Source organism: Dysidea avara, chromosome 1 (genome assembly GCF_963678975.1).
Source record: "Dysidea avara chromosome 1, odDysAvar1.4, whole genome shotgun sequence".
Lineage (NCBI taxonomy): Eukaryota > Metazoa > Porifera > Demospongiae > Dictyoceratida > Dysideidae > Dysidea > Dysidea avara.
In genome coordinates, this window is record NC_089272.1 from 57,160,633 (window position 1) to 57,173,433 (window position 12,801).

Here is a 12,801-nt window from a genome sequence, read left to right on the forward strand (position 1 = left end):
TTTAGTATTAACTAGCATTAATCAACTATAAATGGACTTGGTTATGAATGTAGAAGGCGGGAAATATATCATGTGCCAGGGCAGAGGCCAGATTTGGACCTAGTGAAAGGATTAGTGATTAGTGATATCTACAATCAGCGGTGGAGGAAGTAGTTGATATGAGGGGGGGCTGACCAGGCACTACATTGCCTCTGGTTTGGTAAGGTGAGACCAAAAAAAAAAAAAAAGGTCACAACCAGCTACATCTTTATAGCTGATAAATTACATAAAAATCCTTACATAGCTTGCTACACATAGCTCTAATACTGTGACTGCTTTATTAGAGTGACTGCTCTATTAGAGTATCTCGATCTTTATCAAGGTTTTCAGCCCCACTCCAAGAAGGATACCTTTGGCATGATATCATCGCCTATGTCTACAATCATCACAAAGATAGGCATAAAGCTGAATAGCAGATTTATGACTCCACCGTGCTTGGAATTCCAGGTTGCTTAGATTCTGTGTGTAGATTAACATCATAGAGCATAGAAATAAGCTGCAAATAACAGCAGTATGCAGTATAGCTAGTTCATGCTTGTTGATATTTTTAATCAATAAAATGTGTGTGTGCATGAACCCCATTGTTGCATGAGGCTGGGATGTCTCAAGGTTAACCCTAGTTCCAAGTTGAGAGGTCTGCATGGTGTGTGTGTGTGTGTTTAGTTTAGCATATGAAGAAGTTTGCTACATGGAACCATAGATATTCTACCCACTGGTCGGTAGAATATCTATGATGGAACCAAGGGGTGGCACTCCAACATCTCCTGTTCATCCTCGGTCAAAGTGGTCAAACTCAAAAAATAAGCCTTGACTTTTTACTAAAATTTACGCACAACCATTGATTGAATTTCTGTATATTTTAGTAAAATTATGTTCATGTTGCTATTCTAAAAGTATCGATCATGGTTTACGCTTTGCAAATCACACTTGTCCTTTGACCAGCTGCAAAATTCTAGTTTGACTTGACTCATTTTGACCGAGGACGAAGATCGGAGTACAGAATATATTGGAGTGCCACCCCTTTGTGGAATGGACGTTGTACTTAATCACGGAAACAACTGAACTTTTCACAAACTATACTGCAAAACTAATACACAATGTTTTTGTTTCATCGTAACACTAATGTAGTGAAGGTTCATGATTGTCAAGAGGTCAAAATAGTTTCAGAGCGTTCCCTTCCAAATATCTGCCATTCAGAAAAGTAAGTGATTTTCAACCTTAAAATGGCGTGTTTAATTTTGGTCTGGAATCTGAGGTATCTATCACGTGTCGCAGGTTATTACACCTTTTATTACATTCCCGTGAAACATCCAATTCAAAATGTATGGGGAAAATTGCTACACTCGGTCGATTTAGGACATTTTGACATTCCGTGGATTGGACTTCTGGCATCATTGTACTCGCAGAGAGTTGTTCTACACGTATCACTCTTGGAAAGTTAAATAAACAGACTTAAGGTAGGCGGCGGTACACAATAATTAATTTAATTTTAAATGGTTTTCCAATTGAAATGCATTGGACATGCCTGTTCCAGTTGGCATTTTGCCATAAACAAAAGTATAGCAAATGTCCCCAAACTTCTTGATATGTGAGGCAGAATAGCCAAGTGGCTAGAGCATTGTCCCGGTAATTAAAAGTTTCTAGGTTCAATGCCAATTTGGTGTTGTTGATTTCTTGAGCAAGAAACTCTACTCACATTGCTCCTACCAGTATACCCAGCTGTATATTGGGGACCTGGTCACACCATGGATTAACGTAATATAATACAGTATACACTGATCACAAACCAACTGCAGACATTATTGAAGTGTAGACAGATGCATGTACACAGAGCCCGAAATTATGGTCAGACATCTGCCATTTTCGGTTAATGTCTGAACACTTAGAAAAACTTTGTACAGTACTATTGAGTATGTCCGACCAAATAACAGGATTTGTCAGATCATTTCCAAAATGTATACGTATTATTTCATGCCCTGATGTACATGTGTGGTAATAGTGTTGACCAGGTGAGAGAGAGCTAACTATACAGTGCATGGTGTGTGCAACGAATCTGTGTCAAAAGCTACTCTATTATAATACTTCACACACACCACAGAGAAACGATTTTATCACTGACATAAATTATATAAAATAATTATATAATATGCACACACAAGTATACATACACAGTAAAGTATATTTTATGTATTCATATAACAGGCAATACATTAATGCATGTACATATACATCTTGGATATAGACATTACAATGAAGGTACTACAATGTAATATTATGACTGAGCTTTATCATGCAGTACAACACAAAGTAAAGATGTGTATTAACAATTACATAATACAGTTTGCACCAGCTGATTTTGCACTTTTGGAACAAGGAAACCATCGTAGTATTGCAGTTGATAAAATTGCCATTAATAAACAGCAATAAAAGGTAAAACCCAAAGCCGCTTTATCTAATCCAAGCCGATACTGATTAAAATCATTTCTGCAGTAAACGTCATTTGTGACACAGATCCAGGAGTATGTGCCTAATACTTGAAACAGCAATAAGGGTACTAGTGCTAGTTGAGCAAATAGCCGCAATATAACCAGAATGGGATACAAAAAGAATCCCACACCAGCGCAGGTCACATCTGCCGCCATTATCACAATATTGTCTTGTTCATCAATGTCAGTATACAATCCTTCTGGCCTGAGGTCAACAAAGGAACCGAGAAAACCCTTCTGTTTATTTTCATCATCATCATCACTGCCAGATGTTAACCCTAAATGTGAGGAATTAGAATTAGTATCTTCTTTAGCAACAACTGAACTCTGTACTTTTGTATCTGTGGCAGGGGATTTATGGTCAGTTGCATCTTTGTGCTTAACAATGGAAGATTTCTGATTAGTAACCTTTGTAGTAGTGTCTGTTACTTCATGCTTTGCATTCAACTTGGTGCTCTTTGCTTTTCCAGAACTTTTAGCAACCCTAGTATCTTCATTCTGAGTAAAATCCTCTAAATCAGAGTCTTCATCTGAAAAGTCAGGTTCGATAACAATCGTGGGTAATTCTGCTGCACCATCATAAGAAGAAGCTTGTAACAATGGTTGAGCTTCTGATTCCACATTACTCTCATCACCAGTGTTTGTTCCATTTTCAGCATCTCCAAGAATGTCAACAAAAGCAGGAAGTGTATGACTGTCATCCTCAATAGCAGCCCCCACAGAGTACACCTTGTAAAATTCAAGCCATAAAAAGTTTTCATAGTGTTTTAAACGTTGCAGTGTTTTACGATCAGCAGAAGAAAGAGTTCTGGTCTGTGATTTTTTAGCTTTACCTTTAGCATTAGAAGATCTTTTTTTCTTTGGTAGCGATTCTTCGAATTCGATTAACTGCATCTTCTTCATTGACCCAGAAAGTGTTGATTTGTTTAATGTGGCAGTATTTGTAAAATTTCTTGCTGCTGAGGTGTCAGTTTTATTCATTAACCTTTTGGATACGTCATTTTTTGGAAGTGGTGTATTCTGCAGCTGAACTGCATTTTCAAGCATTCCCTGTAGTGACAATTCAGGTGGGCCTTGATTTGATACCATGGCATCCACAGCATCCATTGCTGTTTCAGTAGGATTTTCCTTAACCGTGGACACTAATTCAGTTGCCTTGTCTAGCATTGATGATGTTGTCGGGTTTGATTCAACAGCAGAAACAGCAAGCTCCATTGCTTTACTACTCAATAATTCCACTGGATCTTCCCTAGCTGCTTCCATACCCGCTTCTGCCAAGTCCAGCGCTGTTGATAACATTGATCTGTTAGCTTTCTGTTGTGTCTTGTCTGAGTTCTGCATCTGTTTTGATATGATATTGTCAGCTACACCCACAGATGCTGCAAGTAAGGCTTCACTAGGGTTCTCCTTCACAGCAGCTACAAATTCCACAGACTTTGCAAGAATTGATGAGGCTTGGTTAGGTTGTGTCTTATCATCGACAACCTCCATTGCTTTAGTAAGCATCACATCTGCAGGGTTTTCCTGTATCACTTTGGCACCGCTGGCAGCCAAATCTGTCAGTAGAGAACCAGCAGCAGTTTGCTTGGCTGCTTCTACTTTTTCTTCAAGTGGCTTCACAACTTTACTAAGTATAGAATCTTGCCTTGCCATATCTATCAATTCTGTTGCTTTTTGCAGCATTGTTGGCTTAGATTCAGCATTGTCATCATCGTTGTCATCATCATCGTCATCATTGTCAGTTTCAGCACTACCATCTTGCAATACTTCTAACTTACGCGTCACTGCATTGTTCACAGATGCCATTGTCTTTGTAAGTATCGTATCTATGGGATTCTCCTTCATCTGCTTAATCCCATCATCGACTACTTGCAGAGTCTCCACCCCGTCATCTATGATATCCAAAGTTTTAGTGAGCATCGATTTCACTGGTATCTTCATGGCTGCTTGAGCTCCTGCTTCAACCGAGTCAATTGTTCTCTCTAAAAATGAAGTAGCATGTTCTTGAGTCTCTGAAGATTGCGATGACACTTTAGTTTGGTATTTTTCTGGGTGCCTAGCTCTGTCTTTGAATCTCCAGAATTTATATGCATCCCAAATTGTGAGTACAACAAAACCAACAAACCAGATGAATAAACCGATGATGATAACACTTCGATAGTAGACTCGGTGCAATATGGGACATCTACAAGTGGAAGAATTTTCTTCCCTAGAATTGCCGCCAACAATCGAATTGAAACCAGTAAGGAATACATAAAAGCAAAATAATATACTCAAACCAAGAATTAACTGAGGATCATTCAGAGCCCCGGAAAGTACTCGTTTCCAGTTTTGGAATTGCTCTTTTGTCTTTTCTCCAATGGAGTCAATCTTGTCTCTTGCTTTGGTAACTCCAGATTCAACCTAAACGGTGATGAAATGTAATCAAATGTAAACAATACCATATTTAGGAATTTTCCATAAAATTTAATGTTTTGAGTACAACCCTTAAAGTTTTTCTCTTAAAATATTTACCACATGCAAGCGATTTACAAACTGGTTGTGCACAAGATTTATCTGACATCATTATGTGCCCAAGTTAGACTCAAACAAATAGTGATATTTATGTAGCATTCAGATTTTCTTTAACAATTAATGACTTTGCCATATTACTATGTTAACTTGATGCCATATACGTAGCATGGTTTTTATAGCATGACACAATAATTGTATTACACATTCGCTAATATTAAATCCATGCCACAATAAAAAATGTGCATTGCCAGAAGTTACATGATGTGGATTGGTCCATTACAGGAAGATAGATTCACCCAACCAATGCTGTGTATCGTTCATTACAGTTGTACTGTATAGTAAGGGTCATGAGGTTTGAGTTTTTTTATCACCCAAAAAGCAGCCTCAATTCTCCTTCATAACATCTTGGCACATGTAGGGTCATTGCACTTCGGGTTTTCAGTAAATGATAGTTAAGGCGCTGGTTTTATTGTAATTATCATATTGACAGGATTGGTTTTAGAGGCGCTTCTTGTACTGTTTTTCCTTTTTATGCAGTATAAACAGGTGACACATAGTGAAAAAGAGGCGGAATCACCATTATACTTCGTGTAAGTAGGCTGTTCATTTTGTCTTAAGTGAAAACATATCTTTTCTTGTTTATATCTAGAACTGCCAATACAGCCTGTACAAAATCACTGCATATTACTGAATAGACAATAATCTTTGAACAAAGTAACACTTTTACTGATGATAGAGATCTGCTGATAGGTGTTGAGAGCTGTTAATAGGTGTTGAATAACGTAAAACTTTTGCTCTTACCAATGTGTGGATGCTCTATAATACACAGTGATTTTGACTGAAGGTGTCCTAGTTAGACACTCTCCCTCCCTATTTTTATTATGTACTCTTGGTGACAGCCATTTTATCTTGATAATTGATATTATCTCGGTAATGATATGACATCATAGGACTGTGTTTTAAACACAATTTTATGTATTTGTTGGCATAAAATTATGTTAGGTCAGAAATTTTATCACTTCCAACTAGTTTGACACCTTTCCATAATTTTTCCATCTGACTGTAATTGATTTACAATAGAGTACAAAGATTTACTACTATTAACTCGATAAGCAAATTTATTATTTATGATAGGTGATTTAGGTATCTAGATAATCTTTTATCTAAACAAGTGCATAGAAAAATTTGGAATTTTCAACTACAGTAGGGACCATAGCACATCGATAAAAAGTACTGAAACAAGTTGGAGTAGTGCACGATATTAAATCACAGTAAAACAAAAAGAAGTGTAATATCCCTACTGTGCTCAAGATACCATAATGGAAATGCACAGTAGGGATATAACACTTCTTATTGTTTCACTGTGATTTAATATCGTGCACTACTCCAACTTGTTTCAGTACTTTTTATCGATGTGCTATGGTCCCTACTCTAGCTGAAAATTCCAAATTTTTCTGTGTACTTGTTTGTTAACTTTTTGTAATAGTAATTATTATGACTGGTGAACCCACGTATACCGCATCTGAAATGGCACCGCGCGCCCCAATTATCGTCTGAAAAGTGAAGTATCCATTACGCTTCGTTGTCAGCTTTGTTCAACCCGTTACACAGCATTTCGAATCAAGAACCTTTCGAAAAGCACCTCTGTAATCCAGGGTCGCATACCAAAAGAAAGGGTGCCGCGCCCCCCGGTTATATCAATTATCGTCTGAAAAGTGAAGTATCCATTACGCTTCATTGTCGGCTATGTTCAACCCGTTACACAGCAGTATGAATGAAGAACTGAAAAGCACCTCTGCTATCAAAATAGCCACTATGACAAATACGGATGATATCCGTTACAAAGGGAAGCCATCACGTGCTATCGCCAAATCGACATGTTTCGCTGTCAGCAAAGATGAATGGGACACAAAGGAGGACACTGGTAAGTCCACGAAAAATGTATTGTACGTACTGCGGTATGCCAAAAAGGCACCTGTCGGATAGGGTTGAGCGATACTACCGTTTTAGTGATATATCGCGATATTTTGAAAGTATCAATATTGCTATATTTTGTTATTAACTATCGTGATACCATGCCTGTACATTACTGTCATTAAAAAGCCATTTGTTATGAAGTACTAAGCTAAGAATCCTTGTAAGTCATAACCTGGTTACCCCTGCAGAGAGGTGTGAACACCATAACATAACTTCAAAGCATGTGTTACAATAACTGTTACTGTAAACATAGTTGACAGTGGCTAGTTTGATGCTACTTTTGAAGACTTCCTGCAGGAATACTGAGGAATACACTATGTAGCACCAGCTATGATTGACATATTTGTAAGTATCGTGAACTATTCAGTATCGTGAATAGTGGCTTTAGTATCAATCGTGATACTAAAATGGCAGTATCGCTCAGCCCTACTGTCGGACTGAAGCGACATAGAACAGTGAAAAAAATCAAGACCGTAGCCTTAGCTGTTATCGAGTTACGCTTGTCTGAAGGCATCAGTCAGTTACTCAGTCAGTCAGTCACTAGAAAATTCCGTTAAATAAATTATTTTTAAAATTCCGTAGCAACTTGTTGAAAGTGTTTCGGGTCGATCTGAAAGCTTGTTTGGGCTTAGTTTTACCTAACCAATACTGCCTCATCGTCGCCAGGGGAAATTAAGGCTGCTTTGTGGGTGATATTATATCGTGGGCCATGCCTACTCCTTTGTGGTCCCTACTATGCAGTTACTATCGTACTGTATGATTATCACCCGGCCCTAAACCACCACCTAAATAATCATATTGTAATTCAATAGAATGTGTAGTAGTTGTTGTGCTGGGATACCATTTTGTTTATAATACTGTAACATCCAATTTCTAACTGGCCATTACAGCTAGGGCATTGCATATGCAGATGACAGACTCACAGTGTAAGTTACATGAGGTCATAAAGCAATCATACGGTAGAACCCCACAATAATGGACATATTGAGACCAACAAGTTTTGATCCATTTTTGCTCCAATAAAGATGCTGTCTGGTACATGTAGAAATGTATAGCCTGGGACCAAATCTTTGCTGTTTTCTCTATTGTGCATCCTAAGAGGTTCACTGTACAGAAAACAGTGTCCTCGGTCAAAATGAATTACCATATAACCTAAATATTTCGAGGGAGAAAAGTTTTGCCGTTTTCAGGGTTTTGGAGGTATCAGCAAAAAATTTATCCTTGAAATACATTAGATCTCTAATATGTACATTTTGGGATTGTATGAAAATTTTTTTATTTTTAGCTACATTGCTCAACCTTGCAAATATTGTCCCTTGGCTATCATACAGTATGATAGTACTGTATAGTAGGGACCACAAAGGAGTAGGCGTGGCCCACGAAATAACATCACCCAAAAACCAACCTCAATTTCCCTGACGACGATGAGGCAGTATTGGTTAGGTAAAACTAAGCCCAAACAAGCTTTCAGATCAACCGGAAATGCTTTCAACAAGTTGCTACAGAATTTTAAAATTTTTTTTATTTAATGGAATTTTCTACTGACTGGCTGAGTAAGTAACTGATTGACTGATGCCTTCAGACAAGCATAACTTGATAACGGCTAAGGCTACGGGCTTGGTATACCGCAGTACATACAATGCATTCTTCATGGACTTAACAGTGTCCTCCTTTGTGTCCCATTCACCTTTGCTGACTGCAAAAAGTGTCGATGTGGCGGTAGCATGTGATGGCTTCCCTTCGTAATGGAAATTGTCCGTATTTTTCATAATGGCTATTTTGTTAGCAGAGGTGCTTTTCGAACAGTTCTTGATTCGTAATGCTGCGTAACTGGTTGAATATGGCTGACAACGAAGCGTAATGGATACTTCACTTTAATTGATATAGCTGGGGCACGGCACCATTTCAGATGCGGTATTCGTGGGTTCACCAGTCAGATTTCAGCTTCGATGTGTTTATTTGTTCTACATAACAACTTTTTGCTGGGCTACTTAACAAGATTGGTAAGCTAGCATTTGTACACAAGACCATATATATATGCACCAGCGTTGAAACCGGGTCGGGTCATCCGGGTCACATTTTCTCCGGGTCATCCAGGTCTGACCCGGTTTACAATTTATCCGGGTCTGACCCGGATTGGATCACGTGAGAAACGAAATTGTTCGTTTGACGACGTGGAAACTTATAAACGCTATCGCGTAGCTCTTTCGTGAGCCACGCCCACTTATCGCATTACCAACATCCGCTCAGCCACGCCCATTTGTTAGTAAGTGTAGTATGTAGCACGAAACTGAGGGTATCTATGGTGAGGGGTAGCTATTGTCAGTAGGTGAAGACCTTTTTTTTTTTTGGTCTTCAATCTATAGCTAGGCTGAAGTTGCAATATTTACTCAACACGAATGGAACGCTCAAAATGTAGACTCGTTCGCTCGCTCGAGACTAGCTGAAACACGTCTCGGCTTTAATTAATCCGGGTCACACCCGGGTCAATCCGGGTCACATCCGGGTCTGACCCGGATTGCTATCCGGGTCAGCAGTAGTGACCCGGTTTCAACGTTGATATGCACTAGCACTTCAGCCACAGATATATGTGACCCGCTGAGCAAACACCTGACTTGTTTGCATTTTCCTCGAACTTTATTTTATGACATTTTGTAGAGGGAAAAATCAGTGGGCTGTTAAATTTCCAGTCTTATCTGGTAAGCGCTTTTGAAGTTATAGTGATAAACAACAATAATCAATTTGTACAGTGCCTATATGTGAAAAATTACAGGTGTTTGTTTAATTGATTGTAAGTCTCGAGTGCAACAGGCTACAGAGTTGGGACTTGTGTTCATTCTATTCATCATGAACTGGGGCATTCGTTCATCAAGGTATAGTTTTTGGCCTAAATACACCATGCTATTAAACAAGAAGGTTGTTCAACGACGACAATAAAGTTAATCTTTATAGCACATAACCAAACACACTTAATTCCCGTTTGCTTTATGGTACAGAAATGAAACAAGGATATTTGTACTCTCCATGAAGAGGTGAATCCATTGGTATATTAGATATTTTAATTCAAGTCTTCCTTCACTGTTTACTGAAGCGATTAAAACATTTTATGCATCCAATGTATTTCAATGGCATTTATCTCAAAAACAGATTATGCAAACAAGTCAGATTTTCGCTCAGTGGGTCACATAAATTATATGCACAAGCACAAGAGCTGCCGAGTGCAGCAAATCACTAATGCCCATGTAACAACTGCAACTGCAGGCAAGCTTTGCGAGTGTACTTATATTGGGATGTGAATTTTGATCATGGATAACCTACGTAAGAATAACAACAAGGTGTTACTGAGGGACAAGGTGTGATTGAGGTTGAGCGTAAGTGCAATGCCAAACAGCTTCGATTGTGGGCGTGTAATAAAACTGAATAAAATAAAAAGCATGAACTCATAATGTGAACTCATAATGATGTTTTAAGTGCACTTAAGTTTTTATTTAGTGCTTACTTTAATAGTAATAGACATGAATAATTTTATACAGTTAAAAGGCTAAAATCCATTAATTGCCACTCTATGTGCTACATGACACCATCATATGCATCATGTAGGTGTCTATTATCAATCAAAACAAATAAACCTGTGAAATCCATGCAAACTTCAAGTCCATAGCATTATTCACCCATAATCGATCCCATAAAGTATCACTATAAGGCCAGGCAAACTTGATTACTTGTTTCTCATCCATGAAAATTTGGGATTTCCATGTGGGCGGGAGATCATTTTTCATTCTACACTGCAAAAGAAAATACTTCAAATCAAGCTGTCTGTTACTATTGAGGTACTAAAGCCTTTTAAGAACTAGTACTTACGTTTTACCACTGTTTCTGCGGTGTAAGTGACACTTGCTGTGCTGTAAAATGATAGCCAGCCTTCTTAGCATCAAAATAAGTGTGCAAGTGATTGATAACAGCAATAATGAAATTAGAGGCGGTTGGGTAAAAAGGGATGCGGGCAGGGATGAGAAACAATTAATCAAGTTTGCCCGGCCTAATTTTAGCAGAAGCAGAAGAGTCAACTTTCCATCAAAGAAATTTGATGATTTCTAGAAATGCCTGGAATTCATTAACGAGAAATTGAGGTGGTATATAAAAATGCACTCCTTGCTAGGAAGAATATGTGACTGGATTTGACAAAACAAGGCTTCGACGCACAAAGCTTTGTTAGGAGATATGACGATTTTAAGGAATCATTGTGTAATAACTTCCCAGTGCCTACAGCTGTGCGAACAAAATTTGCACCAATTGTTCATCTGTTCACTAGCTATCACTGAGTGGGTGTATACACTTCTGATACCCAACATTTGCCCTGTTTTGAGCAGCTTTTTTCGAACAGGTTATAATATCACAGATGGTAGTAATAAGGGTGGGAGGGTGGGGGTGGACGGTGGTCTTAATATACGGGTATAAAATGGAGTAAGAAGACGATTGGAATCCAGAGGCCAAGTTTGGGCTCTCCATGGCCCTCCATGGCCCTCAAATTACTCCAAATTGACTGAGAACACTATTGGCGAGCTCTCTGTGAAGTCCCAGTTCACTACACACCATTATCACAAAGCCATGGCCATTTAATGGTGCCAATCTCACACTCGTGGCTTTGACAGGGTCGGAAGAAAGCTGCTACAGAAACCAGACTTGCCAGTGCTGAAGGAAGTACAGTGTGAAATATGATAGTGTATTAGACCGGCAATCCATTTCTGGTAAAATCGTAAGTTTGATTTTGTGTGTGTGGAAGCCTTGTTATATGAAATCCGGTCACATATAATATATATATATATATTTGTGATCTACTACCTTTGTTTCTCATTAACATATTCCCAAACACTGATAGCAGTGCCATATGGTATTTATACACCTTTGCTTTCCTTTGAAGTGATATGTGAAAGTTCGGTCAAGCCCGCGAATCAACTAATTAAGTTGACATGGCCTTAGGAAATTTCACTAAAATAAATTCTTCAGTTGCAACTGACAACAAGAGCAAGATCTTCCTCATAGCATAGCAGTATACATCTGGATGTTCACTCAAGGTTCAAAAATAGTTTGTTGCTATACATTTGTTGCTATGAGAACAATGGATTTTAGCAGTTTGACGATGCTGCACATCTGAGGGTAACCGCACCTTCCGTGGCACTTTAAAACAGCTAGCTAGTACCTGTTAACACCTACCCACACACTTGATGTAACACATGTAGTGTTAAGTACAAGATTTTGCCATACTGACTTGTTGAAAGTGCTAGTTTATAGCGTGGATACCCATTTACAGCTAACACTAATACTAGATCAATCATCAATGCTTGGCGACCTCGCCCACAATAAGCAAGTTCTCTGATACAGCTAGACAATCTAACCTTATCTAACGCTTTATCCATTTTTCAGTGTTGCTGGTCTAAGTTGTCCCTCAATCACGAGCTCAAACGCTACTCCTGAGACCTCACCTCAGACATGGACATCGCCCATGCATGGCCAATCAACTTTATATTAATTGCGTGCTCTAATTTTTCACGTGACATTTTTATAAAATTCTGATCTTGTGTACGTATACTGCTCGGCTCTGACCACCTCAGTATTAGCTATGCGTTAGGTAGAATGCGACTGAGGCTAAAAGTGAAGGCACCGTCTGGAGCGGTGGGAGACCCAAAAAGACACGCCAAAGAGGTATCGCGATTATCCAATTTTCTCCTTATCGATATCAGAGTTTTGTTTATTGTCGTCTCCGTGTATACAACCGTGGCTGCTG

The 12,801-nt window shown here is 38.7% G+C and overlaps 1 protein-coding gene across 1 annotated transcript; it reads right to left on the reverse strand.

The window, feature by feature from the left end:
• Positions 1 to 2,159: 2,159 nt before the first annotated feature.
• Positions 2,160 to 12,561, reverse strand: LOC136237373 (titin homolog). The gene is made up of 2 exons (XM_066027665.1): positions 12,413 to 12,561; positions 2,160 to 4,928 (listed from the first exon to the last, which is right to left on the reverse strand). Exons 1-2 carry the CDS (start codon positions 12,431 to 12,433, stop codon positions 2,367 to 2,369), a joined length of 2,583 nt encoding a protein of 860 aa, XP_065883737.1. The 5' UTR covers positions 12,434 to 12,561; the 3' UTR covers positions 2,160 to 2,366.
• Positions 12,562 to 12,801: the final 240 nt, after the last annotated feature.